This window comes from Colletotrichum lupini, chromosome 4 (assembly GCF_023278565.1).
Source record: "Colletotrichum lupini chromosome 4, complete sequence".
NCBI classification, from domain to species: domain Eukaryota; kingdom Fungi; phylum Ascomycota; class Sordariomycetes; order Glomerellales; family Glomerellaceae; genus Colletotrichum; species Colletotrichum lupini.
This window is the reverse complement of record NC_064677.1, coordinates 6,835,115-6,849,676: the sequence shown is the minus strand read 5'-3', so window position 1 is coordinate 6,849,676 and position 14,562 is coordinate 6,835,115. Positions and strand designations below refer to the sequence as shown.

General features: G+C 53.7%; 8 protein-coding genes across 8 annotated transcripts; 4 read left to right on the top strand and 4 right to left on the bottom strand.

Annotated features, from left to right (window-relative positions):
- Window positions 1-484: 484 nt before the first annotated feature.
- Window positions 485-796, bottom strand: CLUP02_09129 (uncharacterized protein; the record flags this gene model as incomplete). The annotated part of the gene is made up of 1 exon (XM_049288109.1): window positions 485-796. The coding sequence occupies one exon, from the start codon at window positions 794-796 to the stop codon at window positions 485-487; it is 312 nt and encodes a 103-aa protein (XP_049145253.1).
- Window positions 797-909: 113 nt separating this feature from the next.
- Window positions 910-1,808, bottom strand: CLUP02_09128 (uncharacterized protein; the record flags this gene model as incomplete). The annotated part of the gene is made up of 2 exons (XM_049288108.1): window positions 910-1,292; window positions 1,493-1,808. 2 exons carry the CDS (start codon window positions 1,806-1,808, stop codon window positions 910-912), a joined length of 699 nt encoding a protein of 232 aa, XP_049145252.1.
- An 862-nt stretch (window positions 1,809-2,670) lies between these two features.
- Window positions 2,671-4,208, top strand: CLUP02_09127 (casein kinase I hhp1; the record flags this gene model as incomplete). The annotated part of the gene is made up of 4 exons (XM_049288107.1): window positions 2,671-2,682; window positions 2,829-3,390; window positions 3,456-3,985; window positions 4,095-4,208. The coding sequence occupies 4 exons, from the start codon at window positions 2,671-2,673 to the stop codon at window positions 4,206-4,208; spliced, it is 1,218 nt and encodes a 405-aa protein (XP_049145251.1).
- Window positions 4,209-5,767: 1,559 nt separating this feature from the next.
- On the top strand, window positions 5,768-7,947 carry CLUP02_09126 (endonuclease/Exonuclease/phosphatase; the record flags this gene model as incomplete). The annotated part of the gene is made up of 8 exons (XM_049288106.1): window positions 5,768-5,826; window positions 5,884-5,922; window positions 5,960-6,003; window positions 6,077-6,135; window positions 6,194-6,210; window positions 6,284-6,298; window positions 6,354-6,542; window positions 6,606-7,947. The coding sequence occupies 8 exons, from the start codon at window positions 5,768-5,770 to the stop codon at window positions 7,945-7,947; spliced, it is 1,764 nt and encodes a 587-aa protein (XP_049145250.1).
- A 414-nt stretch (window positions 7,948-8,361) lies between these two features.
- Window positions 8,362-9,786, bottom strand: CLUP02_09125 (uncharacterized protein; the record flags this gene model as incomplete). Its single annotated transcript, XM_049288105.1, has 5 exons — window positions 8,362-8,562; window positions 8,655-9,103; window positions 9,190-9,455; window positions 9,518-9,611; window positions 9,693-9,786. The coding sequence occupies 5 exons, from the start codon at window positions 9,784-9,786 to the stop codon at window positions 8,362-8,364; spliced, it is 1,104 nt and encodes a 367-aa protein (XP_049145249.1).
- A 984-nt stretch (window positions 9,787-10,770) lies between these two features.
- Window positions 10,771-11,046, bottom strand: CLUP02_09124 (uncharacterized protein; the record flags this gene model as incomplete). Its single annotated transcript, XM_049288104.1, has 2 exons — window positions 10,771-10,846; window positions 10,928-11,046. The coding sequence occupies 2 exons, from the start codon at window positions 11,044-11,046 to the stop codon at window positions 10,771-10,773; spliced, it is 195 nt and encodes a 64-aa protein (XP_049145248.1).
- Window positions 11,047-12,109: 1,063 nt separating this feature from the next.
- CLUP02_09123 (uncharacterized protein) lies at window positions 12,110-12,355 on the top strand (the record flags this gene model as incomplete). The annotated part of the gene is made up of 1 exon (XM_049288103.1): window positions 12,110-12,355. The coding sequence occupies one exon, from the start codon at window positions 12,110-12,112 to the stop codon at window positions 12,353-12,355; it is 246 nt and encodes an 81-aa protein (XP_049145247.1).
- Window positions 12,356-12,762: 407 nt separating this feature from the next.
- CLUP02_09122 (uncharacterized protein) lies at window positions 12,763-14,129 on the top strand (the record flags this gene model as incomplete). The annotated part of the gene is made up of 3 exons (XM_049288102.1): window positions 12,763-13,012; window positions 13,099-13,732; window positions 13,802-14,129. 3 exons carry the CDS (start codon window positions 12,763-12,765, stop codon window positions 14,127-14,129), a joined length of 1,212 nt encoding a protein of 403 aa, XP_049145246.1.
- Window positions 14,130-14,562: the final 433 nt, after the last annotated feature.

Here is a 14,562-nt window from a genome sequence, read left to right as displayed (position 1 = left end):
TCGGCAGGTTTCCTTTCAAGAAAAATTCACAGAGTATCTGTACGGTGGGTTGAGTGGTCGGTTCAGGGTCCTTGCCGCCGTCATGGTGTCGCTCCTCTCGCATCATTCCGTGTCATTGAGAGGGCCCCCATTGAGAATTTGGGCGTGTTCAATTCGCGTTCGTTCCGTACGAAGTTCGGAAGTACAGAGTAGGGTCAGTACCCAGACTGCTGCAAGCCTGCAAGCTCGTCTTCCGAAAGTAGTGATTCTAGACAGGGTTCTTGGGTGTTGGAGAGAAGGGTTGGGGGCGGCGGTAGCGGTTTTCAGGCTTCGAAATTTCCCCCTTTGGAGCGGTGGAACGTTGGGCGGGTGGACCGTGGGACTCCATGTCGGGCTGGCGAGGGGCCTACATGTCTCGACCAGGTATTTCCCCGTCGTTGTCCAGTGACCCCGGCGGAGAGAGGTTCATTGCATTGAATTGCATGGCCAATGCGGTGTTCCAATTTCAAGATGGGCTCAAGATGAGGATGAGCTGGTGCTTGGCCAGACCACAGATCAGCCTATGCGTACGGTACTCGGGGCTCGGTTGACCGGTTAGGATGTGACGAGTGTCGCAATTGTAGTGGTTGAGCCGCGGCGGCTGTGTTTGGTCTATGTAGCTTGGTGTCGGTATGCCGGTATGCCTTGGTAAAGAGGATTTGGGTAAAGCTGTGCCTTTGTGATGTCGTACTTGGCTCGCTTTCTGTGCCGGTATTTCTTTATCTGGGGTGACGTGAGAGGTGAGGTGATGTGAGCTGAAGCGACCAGGGCATGGCATCTGCGACAAGCGCGGAAGTACGGGAGCTCAGGATGCTGGCCGCTGGCGGGCTGAGGCCACAGACCAGTTTGGTTACTGGAGCCGGCATATGAATCTTGAGGCAAAGAGATGCTTCATGAGGCGGTGTCAAGCCAGGTGGACAGCTCGATTGTTGAATTTGATGAATGGTTCAATAGACAACACGGATAGTCCAAGTTGGAGCTGACGTTCTTGATGATGACAGGGTGCTCCGTAGTATGGTCAGAATACCGGTAGAGACTTGCCAGGTTGAGGACGGGTGGACGGCCGGACGGGTAACTACGAACCAGCAAGTTGGCACCGAAAAAGAAGGCTTGCTGTGTCGGGTTGCTGCCCGTATCGTCCAGCATAATGAATGGAAGATGCCTTATGTAATGCCGTGTGGGAGAGGGGATGGAAGGCCACCCGAACGCAGGTAGAAGGCAGGTATTCGGACCTTGGGCTGGAGGGAACGAGCACGGAGAGGGTACGTGCGGCTCTCGGCAGAATTGGCGTGCAAGGGTATGTACCTGCCACCGGATTTTCGACAATGGGGGTACTTACCTAGATTCTCAGGCTGAGCATCTAAGGTACCCAACATAGGTACCTACCGTAAGTAAGGTAGGTAGGTAAGGTACCTTTGGAAGGCACCTACCGTAAGTAAGGTAGGTAGGTAAGGTACCTTTGGAAGACACCTACCTGCGCAACTGCGGCCCACGGAGTAAGGTAGGTACCACGGATACCTCGTCTCCTTCGTGCCTTCTTCCTTGGTTCTATTTCCCCCGTCCAGTCTCCGTGTCCCATTTAGCACCCAGCGCCTGTCCGCCCCAGTGAGGTGGTCCGCCGCCCGCTGCCCGCCGCCAGCCCTCCTTCGCCCTTCGCGTGTCGCCCAGTCCTTGAGAAGATGAGAAGTACCTAAAGGACTCCGTAAGATAGGTAAGAGCGCCTGAGGGAAGGAAGGTGGTGCTTTTCTCCATTTTGCCTTGTCGCCTCCACTTTTGGGCTCCCATCCCATTAAGGTACCCTCTTCCCATCCTCTCTCACCCTCCTCCTTCCTGCCTTACTCTTCCTTTCTTCACCCCACGATCTCTTTCACGAGCCCTTGATTGCCAAAGGCTTCTTGCCCGAACAGCACATCGTCTCTGTCCCCTTCACTTTGGACACGGCTTCGTTGGCATTTGAGGATAAGGTACGCATACATTTTCCATTCCCATCAGCATCAGCATCAATTACAAATTACCCCCTCCCGACCCCCATCAATCCATCCGCCCCCCCCTCTACTCATCTTGACTTTCAAGAGCCCATACTGACCCCGTTCACCTCTTTCGTCACACAGGTACCATCAAACCATCTCTCTCACACACACGACTCCTTCCACCTCTCCCGACAACACATACGTACAAACCCTCTACAGGTGAGCCTATTCTTCCTCTTTCGCTATATTCCCTCAATTTTCGACTACCTTGATCCTCAATCCGTCGACAATCGTTGCCTTGTCGGACTACACCCCTCTCCCTCTGCCTCTGTCTGGGGTTCACTCTTCCTCCGTTTTGCCCAGCCTAGCCTCGGGCTGACCGTGGGTTTTGGCGGTGGATCCGAGCTTTGCCTCATTCAATCCTCTCTTCCAAGGCCTCGACCAATTCTACCCACTCTTCAACTTTCCCACTTATTCCTGTTCTCACAACGTCCTCACATATCTCCATCGTTCCAACGGCACAGTTCGAAGCCTTCCCTTGTCTCATGCATCAATACTAATTCTTCGATTCTACCCAGCCCATCGCTTCGTTGTCGATTAAAACTCTGACCCGTCGATCGACACCCGACCTACGAAACCAAAATCTGCATCCGAAAGGTGCAGAGTCAGCACATCAGTCAAGATGACCACAATGGTAAGTGGATAGTCGACGGTCGGTTCTGTTCGACATTGGGCACAGTCTTGCCAGGAGCTATATATGCTCTTGTTGAAAGGGCCCAATCTGTCGATGGAGCCGCTTGCTTCCAACTGTCATTGCACATGGCTAACGACAATTGGCAGGATCTTCGTGTCGGTAACAAGTACCGCATCGGTCGCAAGATCGGTTCTGGTTCTTTCGGTGATATTTACCTCGGCACCAACATCATCTCCGGCGAGGAGATTGCCATCAAGCTCGAGAGCGTCAAGGCCAAGCACCCCCAGCTTGAGTATGAGGCCAGAGTCTACAAGTCCCTGGCCGGCGGTGTCGGTATTCCCTTTGTCCGTTGGTTCGGTACCGAGTGCGACTACAACGCCATGGTCCTTGACCTCCTCGGACCCAGTTTGGAGGATCTCTTCAACTTCTGCAACCGCAAATTCTCCCTCAAGACCGTGCTGCTTCTCGCTGATCAGCTGATTTCTCGCATCGAGTACATCCACGCCAAGTCTTTCATTCACCGTGATATCAAGCCCGACAACTTCCTCATGGGTATTGGTAAGCGTGGCAACCAGGTCAACGTTATCGACTTTGGTTTGGCCAAGAAGTACCGTGACCCCAAGACGCACTTCCACATCCCTTACAGAGAGAACAAGAACCTTACCGGAACCGCCCGTTATGCTTCCATCAACACCCACTTGGGTGTCGGTATGTTATCTTTCCACGCACCCAAACCCCTTTCCGTTTCCTCCTGGCCACTGACAGCTTCGCAGAGCAATCTCGCCGTGACGACATGGAGTCCCTGGGCTACGTCATGCTCTACTTCTGCCGTGGATCCCTTCCCTGGCAGGGACTTAAGGCTGCTACCAAGAAGCAGAAATACGACCGCATCATGGAGAAGAAGATGACCACCCCGACCGAGGTCCTTTGCCGCGGCTTCCCCAACGAATTCGCCATCTACCTCAACTACACCCGATCCCTCCGATTCGACGACAAGCCCGATTACAGCTACCTCCGCAAGATCTTCCGTGATCTCTTCGTCCGCGAGGGCTTCCAGTACGACTACGTCTTCGACTGGACTGTCTACAAGTACCAGAAGAATGCTCAGGCAATTGCTCAGGCTGCAGGAGCCACTCAGGAGGAGGATGAAAAGGCGCGGGCATCTCGCACGAACGCCGCTACTGCTGGTCAGCCGACCCCTCAGCCTGGCGCTAATAAGCCTAACGCCCTTCCCAGCTCGCGCCGCAAAGTGATTGAACGAGGATCTGGTGCTGGTGTAAACACCCCAGATACCAACCGTGCCGTCGGTGGAAGTGACAGGATGTAAGTTGATCACCCAAGCAGCTCATCGACCACTGGCTGTTGAACCCGTTGCTGACAAACGCATGCTGACCTAGTGGACGATGATCTAGTTTGCGCTCGTCTACGAAGGGCGCAAGTCCAGCATATGGTTCAAGTTCCTTTCTGCCGAAGTGATCCTCGACGGCGGTAACCACATGCTTTCTGTCCAACACGTTGGAGTATGACCAGATCACTGGCTTCATCCCTTCCGTGACATGGCTCTCAGACATCACGATTGGTACGGGTTCTGCTCACCAGCAGGGTCTCTTTGATGATACGCCTTGCCACGCGAACTGGTCGCATTCTCCTTACGCATTCTCAACTTCGTTCTTCGACATATTTGGGTTGATTTCACGAATGACTCGATTCTTCATAACAGGACACTCGATTTCACAGACGCCCCGGTAGACCTTGCTGCCGAAGCTCTATGGTTCGATATCCATGGTAGGAAGAACTCGAACGGCACTTCCGGTACCTCAATTTTGCGAGGCACCGTCGTCGGGCCGCCCCGCGAGACATTCCCCCACCCCCAACTTGTGTGCCTTGGTTTCGTACCTTGCACCTGGTCGATGCGTTGGAGCTGCGTTCACCGACGGACTTTTCCTTTTTTCCTTCTGTTCTTTTTCTCTTACTTTTCCTTCCGATTATGCGCATTGTGGGTTGATTTTCATTCGAGGCTTCGCACTTGGTCAATCACGCGTCGAGGCCCGCTTCTGGGGAGGTCGTTAGGTGAGGGGTCGATCACGAGAGAGAAACTTTTGCGAAGTATCAGGCCTGCCGACACTGTCTGACAAGGGCTCCGACCATCAAGTCGGCAAAGACAAGGAACGGCAAGGGAATGATGGTTGCAAAATTAATGAGGAAGAGTGCGGCATCTTTTCTTTGGCTTTTGGTTCGGTTCGGTTGGTTGGGAATTCGTTACTCCGACATTGCACGTGGGGGAAACTAGGAACTAGGTGACTAGTCACCAAACCTGGTCTCTGGCAACTATTATGGGCTCTAGGAGACGGTCTAGCAAAGTTCTGGGATGTTGACAACGTCTACTTGTCTGCCTTGGCAGTCAACGTGGATTGTCGACCTCAGAACGCTGGTGCTTGGACTCTCAACACTGCGCCTCCATCATCCGCGGGCTTTCACCGGCCTGGCAAGTTTGCATATGGTGGAGGCAGAGCACGGGTAGTTGTAGGCATGTCGAAGGGCAGCGGAACCAACCAACATACGCATGGTAGTTTCTCAATTTAACATTGTCGCGCGACTTTTCTTCTCTTGCAATTTGTGAATATGGCGGTGTAAATGCTGCAGGTCCACTACAACAGCCACAGCACTAGTATTCTCTCGGGATCCGATCATGACTGTGATGCGTAAAGAGGCATACTCATCTGCATGATGTGACTGCGGAAAACTTGTAGACTTGGATGTGAGAAAGATATCAAGTCATGAGACTGGTTGGCTCAACGGGTCAGGTGCGGCTTCGCTTGGTTCCATTTCGCAGGGAACGTCGACCAGCTGACTGCATGAAACGAGAGAAACAGTACCAAATGGATGTCGTCAGGTGCAAAGTATATCCGCATATATATAGGTATGTTCGAATCATCGCGGCATATTCTTATCGTACTCATTAATGCCGTGCATCACGATAAAAGTTTCCCATCCTACACCAACATTTGCCATCTGCAAAGCTGAACTGGACTGACTCTCTTAGGTGAGTACATGACGAGTGTTGGGATGTCGAGGGGTGTCAGGGATGTTCCCCAACCTGAAGGATCCCTCATTCCCTCCCCTTAACTTCATAATCATCATCTTGTAGCTTGCACATGAATTCGGCTTTGGCATTTGGCAGTCACTCTCTCTCTCTGTGAGTTTCTGGCAAGAATCAAGCTTGGGAGCGGGGCAGTTGGCGTGAGCTTGTCTCGTTCTGATCAATGCCATTTGAAAGCTACTGGGCAGCTACAGCCTACCGGGCAGCTAGCGCGTGGCTGAGTGAGTGTTGACCGCACTTGCAACCCACCTAACCAACACTTCTCAGGCGATCCTGCCAAACCATCTTGATGAGGACGGACAAGGGACAATGTCAAGTGGTCTAAAGTCGTGTGCGCTCTTGCCAACTCTATGGTCTCCTCCTATATCTACTACTCGACTTCTTCTTCATATTCTCCCAACATTCACTCAGTTTTATCACTTTGTCTCGTGAACTTCCCAGCTCGTCATACCTATTGTGCTCTTGGAAAGAGGAGGGGTAGAGAGCTGACTAACAAGGTAGGCCACCTCTAGCCGAGTAATCCCAGCACACCAACTCGATAATCGTCATCGGCGGCTATTACCTCCGACAGAGCTTCGATGGCGACCCTTGTCGACGTCAACTCCACCGCACCCGCCGACAAGATGGCTCCCTCGACGCTCGACCTGTTCATGTTAACGTTCAATTGCGCCAAGAACTTTATCGACACTCACGTCTTTGCGTCAAACCTCCACACAGCTTTCAAGCAGAGCGCGACTCCCCTCCCAGAGGTTGTTGTCTTGTGAGTGCAGTGTTTTGCCGCTCCCTTGGGTGCAACAAAGCTGACCAGATTACCTCCTACCAGCTCCTTACAAGAATTCGCGCCGTTATCGTACTCTTTCATCGGCGGCTACTTTCTCAGCCCGTACCTCACGCGCTTCGAGGAAGCCCTGAACCTCGCTGCGACCAGATACACCAACGAAAGTCCCACCTCGGACGCCGACAGTCATGATGGAGCCGACGATGAGACGATACTGGTCAAGCCCACCGCTCCTACACCTGTGCGACCTTACACCCTGATCCGGACTCGTAATATCGGTATGACGGCCATTATGCTCTTTGCGCGGAACCCCGAGTCGATCCTGCGTGTGCAAGAGGCGGAGGTGGGATTTGGCGCTGCAGAAATGGGCAACAAGGGCGCTGTGGCGCTCAGAGTCTTGTATGAGGGCACGACGACCGAAGGTGGAAAAAAGGAGACGGAGCTCACCTTTGTAGCTACGCACCTTGCGGCAATGGAGTGGAATCTGCCGAGGCGAAATGCCAACTGGGCGACCATCATGCGTGGCCTGACATTCGAGAACCCGGAAGATATTCTGCACCCGAAGAAGAATAAGCCAACCACTCCTACACATGGAGAGGGCCAGGCCGAGGGTGCCAGAGATGAAGCAGTGCACTTGTTGCACGACGAGCATCAAGCACAAACGCTCGCACTTCAGGAACGGCTACAGGAGATATCCGTCTTCAAGCCAAGCTCCCATCTTTTTGTCGGTGGCGACCTCAACTATCGCATCTCAACAACGAGCCCGCCGCCAATGGCGACATTTCCCAGCCTCGACCCCGACAGCGAACATCATTACTCCCGCTTCTTCGCCTTGGACCAGCTCACGAGAGAACGACAGGCAGGACGCACGTTGCACGGCATGAGCGAGGCAGAAGTCAAGTTCCCTCCGACCTACAAATACAACGTTCTGCCCCAAGATGACACCCGCCTGAAGGTCGATGGTGTGGAGGATGTGCCTTGGGTGTTTGCGCCTCATCGATACCCTAGTTGGACGGATCGCATCTTGTACCTGGACGTCCCTTCGTGGGTCAAGACCAAGCCTCAAAAGGTCGACGTCAAGATCTACGACGCCATGCCCGTAGTCCGCAGCTCAGATCACAGGGCCGTTTTTCTGAGAGCTGCCGTTCCCCTCCTCACCGAGAAGGAGCTGGCCCGCTCATCGACGGAAGCCCCCACATCCAATGCCGTGGATCCCCGCCTCGTTCTCCCGGTAGCCATCGATCCGGAGGCCTGGGAACGACGTGCGGCAGCAAGACGGAAGGAAGTCCTTGTTGGCTGGAGCATGTTCCTGTGGTCTACTAAGCAGGGGGCGATGATACTAGCCACACTGTTGGCTGTGGGCGCAGGTATCTGGTGGCTGAGCTGAGCTGAGCTGAGCCGAAGGCTTGAGCCAGCAATGCAGCATAGAGGGAGGCGACGTAGTGGGACTTGAAGATATACCCTGGCCTTGTTTGTCGTTTGGACCTTCATGTACGTACACGTTCAACGCGAAGGATTCGGGGATGGCTCCCAGCGATGGGCGGGGTTGAAGGAACCGCGAGCGGGTTTTTGGTTTTTAGAGCGGAGCATTAGTTACAACGCATCATGAACTCGAACTGAACTATAGATCCGATCAAGATTTTTCGGTTCTCGTATAGGAGTATCCTTGAACGATGTTTGTCTGCTATCCGATCTTGGTGGCTCAGCCACAATTGACTTGGTCCAATATCTCATGTCAACAAGACCATAAGCCAATCAGACCAAGACGAACAGTCAGCTTCTTTAGCCAAGCATGAACCATCTATCGACAGCATCCTTCAGATCTCGAGGGGGAGCAAGGGAGGTAAGCGGGCCATGCCATGGCATATCCGGCTGACACGGGGCGCGAGTCAAAGTGTTTCCGACAGAATGGAAAGGTGCTCGTCTTCGTCAGCGGCGTCGTGGCGTTGGAGATGGGGGTGTGTGTTTCCCAGACCACCGGGACGCGGGTCGAAGACCGGGACTTGAGATGGGGCTTGCAAGGGTTATCCCGAGAATAGTTTGAAAGGCAGCTCGAGACGAAGGGTTTCTTTTGTTAGATTTCAGAGAAGGGACAGGAGAGACAGGAAAAGGACAAAAAGGAATAGAGAGGGGTCCCGGGTTCCGGCCCGGGTTGTTCATTTCATGGTCACTTCCCGGTGGTAGAAGATGTAAAGGAACAGCTCCGGGGGCATAATGTTGCTCTCGAGTTTTGCTAGATCGGAGACCCTTTCTTAACAGCGCGTCTCTGCGGAAGCCCTCCTCCAAGAATTTGAGAACTGTATCTGTTGGAGAAATAACATCGACTGGGTGACAATGACTTATGTTCAAGACTACTTGGAGTCGAATTCCTACTTGTGAGGCTCGGGCAAGACTTGGGGTTTGGCTTGGCATCTCGTAACTCGTGACACGTTTTTGACGATGCATATCTGTCTGGTGAATCGGTAATTCAGTATGGCGTTGCACTCGCATTCGGCGGCCCGGCCGGAACTCTGCCAAGACAACCACGGCGTGGCAGAGTGCACCTGAACTCACAAAGAGCTTTCAGAGTTGTGCTTAATATCCACTTGGGCTCCGAAGAAAGACCTTGAAAGCCGGGAGTATTACGCACGGAGCAGAGTCCAAAACAGGCGAAGCCTCTCAGCAGACATGAGGTTCGTTTGGGCGACATGTAAAGTGTTAGTTGATCCGATAAATCGCCGGATCAGGACTCTGAGACCGAAGGCCCCAATCGAGCGTGATGGGAAGCTCATTTCAGCCTTACGCCTACGCCGAACGTCAAAGGACTTTTCGAAACGCACTAGACTGCTGTAGACAATCGAGATCTGGCGTGCGACGAACGCCGCGATCCTCGGAAGCGAACGGGGCGCGAGCCACCTTAACAATGAACATCTTCATCTCTGTACTCGGGGCTGGAAATTGGTGCTTATTTCAGACACTGCCGGCCGGACGACCTGGAAAACAGGAAGAAATTTTCACTGAGAGGAGCAGAGAGCGGTTCGTTGGGGGCTGAAGTGACATAACCGTCGGGCCCTCGCCGCACTCAGGCATGGGCGCGACTCATGTCAAGGGCGTAAAGGAAGCAAGACCCAGGCCAAGCCGCATGGCGCTGACGAAAGGCCGGTGAGGATCTCAGTGATGTGTTTCTGATTGACTGGTTGTCGGCATACCAAGGTTTCGTGGCCCGTCGAATTGCCAATTCTGACATGTTGTCGGACAAACTCTCCTGAGATTGATTTTATGGTGTAATTCTTAAGACTTAAGCTCGGCTATGACGAGATATCAAGATCCAGTAGAGGTTATTGTGGTGCTGAGTATGGCAGAGCGGCTATGCTTCCCCGTACCGCGGATAACACGTGGTCGACTTGCCAGGCCGTGGTAGAAACGGCTCGGATTGCGAAGCCGAAAAGCATATCGTAACGGTTGTTGGCTCGGAAAAGTCAGTGTCAATGAGCGAGCTGAGGTGTGGGCGAGAGGTGGGATGAGATCGAGACGTTGCGTCATAGCCGCCGATAAGAGTCGCTTCCATGCAAGGTGTATCACTGATCAGGCCCTTTCCCTCCCCGCGGGACCGGATTCCGCATGGCCTGGGCGAGATCTGACTGACCATGAGGCGGCCCTGTGCGAAACTGGATGTCTTGGATGCGATGAAAGCCTCGGGGGAGCAGCAACGCCAACGGTTGTTTATTCAATAGCGACGCCTCCATCAGCCGTAGCCTAAGACTGTCTCTGTCAGTTAGTTTTAGGTCTCCTTTTTTTGCCTTTACCGTCTTTTCATCGGCTCTCAAACGTCCGGAGGCCGCGTCAGAGCCACCTTTCTTTGGCTGTGGCAGCCACATCTGCTACGCCACGGTGGTATGGTGAGGGAGACAGAGCTTGATATCGCCGCCGCTTGTTTTTTGGCCGACGGAACGCCGTAGGTGGGCGCTACGGAAGAACCAGGAGGATGGAGACCGATCAATGACGGAAGGGTATATGGCAAAGGTGAGGCAGGCCAATACGAATCTAGGAGACTGTCCGCTGTGGTTCGGGCTCTGGATTAGAGCGGTGGACATGGACGTTTTTTGTTACCTCGGAAAGCTCTATATCTAGCAAGTACGAAGTATCGAAAGGCCCCTGGAAAAATAGAGGATGAAAGAACCCACAGTCCCAGGGCGTCCCAGGGCTTCGGAGATTTATTCGGATGTGGGAGTCAGGGTGTCTGATCGTGGACGACATCGGATTGAGAGCGTATCAGCATCTGCTTGGGAGTGTAACCGATATCTGGGCTGATATCAGCAAATCCAAGTACAGGTGGTCAGTCAACAGGGGGCGGCGGAGCTTTCTTCGTCTGGGGATGGGAGGGAGACGGCAGAAGAGTACTCCGTAGGTGGGTGAGACTGGCGGGACAGATTTCAGTGTGATGAACAAAGCGAAATAGCTGGTCGGTGCTGTTGACGAATGTTGCAGAAAGAGGCGAATGGGTCATGAAGAAAGGGGTCGAGTATTATTAACCCGTAATACTGCTGTGATGCGAGCTGAGTACCAGAGCCCAGAGCTGAAGCGGTGCCATGTGGGGATGACGGACAGCCTCCGTAGCTGACGGTCCCAGGCGGATGTTCCAGACGGAATGGAATGGTCGTAGCGAGGTGTTGGTAGGGGGGCCACGCGAGGAATCGACTGTCAGCGTCGAGAAAGACTGTAAGAAGAAGAAGAAGAAGAAGAAGAAGAGGAGGAGTGCGAGTGTGGCCGAGGCGGGCCGAGTCGAGACATGGGCAGAAGAGTGAGTCCCCGGATTTCCACCGGGTGGACAGGAGGCTACTCCCAAAGAGGCAAGACCATGTCGGTGGTTACGCTGGATTACACGCCGCACCCGCTGCAAAGCTGCATAGTCGAGACTTGTTTCTCCATCGACTCTACCTACCTACTGCGTTCTGCTGCAGTATCTGGCCGGGTGGCTAAGCGTTGCGAACGTGCCCAAGGTAGGTAGTGAGTGTACTTACGAATGACAGTCGTGGATTGGGATTGGACAGGCTGTAAGAAATTGAGAAAGGCGGCAAACATGTCAAAGTGCTGCTGTTGGTGAGGTTACAAGTGCAGGTTGAAGGAGCGACCGACCCATCCACACAATGCAAGTCCACATCCACACGGCCTTCCACCTTACTGCGCACCTCAGTAAGTACGATGTACTTGTCCACGCGGTGAGTGAGAAAAGGAGGTACTCGGGATACATCTTGCCTCACATTGGGCTGTGGTGTGCAAGGCATGGTAGAGGGCGGTCAAGGTATCACGAGGTATCGCGGTCGCAAAGTGGGAAGGAGCGAAAGTGGGCGGCGTGGGAGGGTACCCCCGTGTTGTCGGGTAGCAAAAAAGCCAAGAACCCACGCCTCTTGCCTGCCCATAACGTGGTGTTCCACGTCCCATCCCGGCAATCACAACCTAGCGGTCCCTGCCATTTGAAGCAGCAAATAGCCAGAGGGCTCTGAAGCAGCAAGTACGGAGTAGTCGCGCTCTGCCCCTCCCTCCTCCCTCCTTCCTGGTCTGCCCCATAAATGCTCCTACCGTATGTAGCTGTCTATTCTGCCTGCCTTTCGTCATTGCCACGGCCCTTTCATCTGAAGGTTTTCCTCTTCCTGAAAGGTTACCACCAACGAGAAAGAGTGGAAGACGTGCTCTCCTCCCACCACATACCTTACCTTACCGATCCCAATACAGACACAGAGCACGACCGGGAGAGGAACGATATCCTACCCTCGCCCATATCAGACGTCGCGAACGAACCACTCGCGGCTACTTGACCTCGATATCCATTCCTAGCAGCAGTGGTCAGTCGCCCCAGGGGAAGAAACGGTGCGGCGTGTCTTCCCGCCAGCTCCAGTTCGACAGCTCCGAACCACACATATCCATCCCCAGTCCTGGGCCTAGACCCAGCACCAGACGAGGCCTCGATCCGAATCGAACCCCTTTCCACCACCACAACTCCTTCCCATTGACCACTCACCTTACGGGGCGCAACGAAATACAACCTATTTCCTTCCTTCTTCACCCATACAACAACCTCACGACGACTGGTCGACCTTGACCTGCCTTATTCGACTCGACCACCTTTTCGGGCCGTGATGGTGACGATCGACGTGCTGTCAAGCTGAACGAATAACCATACCAAACAATTTTCCAGATCCGAACCGAATACCCCCTACTCTATATGACGGGAATAGCAGCCATCAACAAAAAAATACATAATATGGCGGCTACCGTTGCGCATGCGAACCCCCTGTCGAACCAGGTCGGCGGAGGCTTGTCCAAGATGATGGGCGGAGGCAGTAGCAGTAATGGCCACACTCAGGTTCAGGCTCAGGCTCAGGCGCAACAACATTCCGATGCTGGAGCTGGACCTATTGCGAGCCGGAAGTTGACTCCTCAGGACTTTCGCGTTGTAAGAACGCTTGGAACTGGTTCGTTTGCGCCCCTTCCCCCATGTCTCGCTGCACCTACCTTGTCTCGGAACACCGTTTGCTAACCATGGACCTTAACCGTGCAGGAACGTTTGCTCGGGTGTGTCTTGTGCGCCCGGCAAATGCGACTGAAGAGGAGCGCGATACCGTCTTCGCGCTGAAGATATTGCGGAAAACAGAGGTCATCAAGCTGAAGCAGATCGACCACGTCCGCCACGAACGTCTAATTCTCGGCGATGTTGCCGGCCACCCCTTCATCACAAATCTTATTTCCTCCTTCGCCGACCGCGATCACTTGTACATGCTGCTAGACTACGTCCCCGGCGGCGAGCTTTTCAGCTACTTGCGCAAGTTCCGGCGCTTCGAGGAGGAGACGGCGCGCTTCTACGCTGCAGAGATTGTTCTAGTGCTGGAGTACCTTCACGAGCAACAAGGCCGTGTCGCGTATCGTGACCTCAAGCCCGAAAACCTTCTCCTGGATGGCGACGGCCATATCAAGTTGGTCGACTTTGGCTTCGCAAAGAGGCTGAGCAATAGCTCAGGGCAGCCCATTGAGACTTACACACTCTGCGGCACCCCCGAATACCTCGCCCCGGAAGTGATCCATAACAAAGGTCACACGACGGCGGTGGACTGGTGGGCGCTGGGCATTCTGATATACGAGTTCTTGACCGGATACCCGCCATTCTGGCACCAGAACCCAATCGAGATCTACAAGCAGTGAGTTACACCGCAGCGGCCGGCAGGCTCCCTCTTTCTCATTGCAGTAGCCACTAACAAACTTGGCAGGATTGTCGAGAAGCCCGTCATGTTCCCTCATGACCCGCCAGTATCAGCCGAAGCTCAAGATCTGATCAGATCCTTCTGCACAGTAGACCGATCCCGACGACTAGGCAACGTTAGCGGGGGAGCAGCCAAGGTCAAAGAACACCCCTTCTTCCGAGGGGTCAACTGGGACGATATGTACCACCGACGAGTGCGAGGCCCCATCATCCCACCGATTCGATACCCCGGCGATGCGCAATGCTTCGACATTTACCCCGAGGACGACGGCAAGAGGGAGCCATACACAGAGGACATGGTCCAGAAATACGACCAGTACTTCAAGGACTTTTGACGCAAGCTTTGTCAATCTTTTCGACCCATCATTGTATGAATCATGCGTTCGGAGTTGTTCTTTACTCGGAGGAGTTGGTCTCCGTAATTCTTTCATGTTTTTTGTTATGATACTCCAACCTGTAACTGTACTGCATGAGACTTGGTAGCGAGGATCAAGAGAATGAGCGGCCCATTCAGTGTCGCTCGAGAGAGGCAGAGCTTGGACATGGGGGAAAGAAGCTGCTAGGCTTCGGTCTGGAATATGTGTGTGAGGGAAATTCTGCTGGTCAAACCCTGGATAAGGTAGGCATCGCTGGGTATTGATTTTTTTTTTCCCACCCCATTTCACTCGGGTATTTGAAGGCGTTAGATTACGATTGGAGAATTAGCCAGCCTGTACCGGGGGCAATTCAGGAACTCTGGAACCTTGTCTTTCGGAGGTAGGAGATACT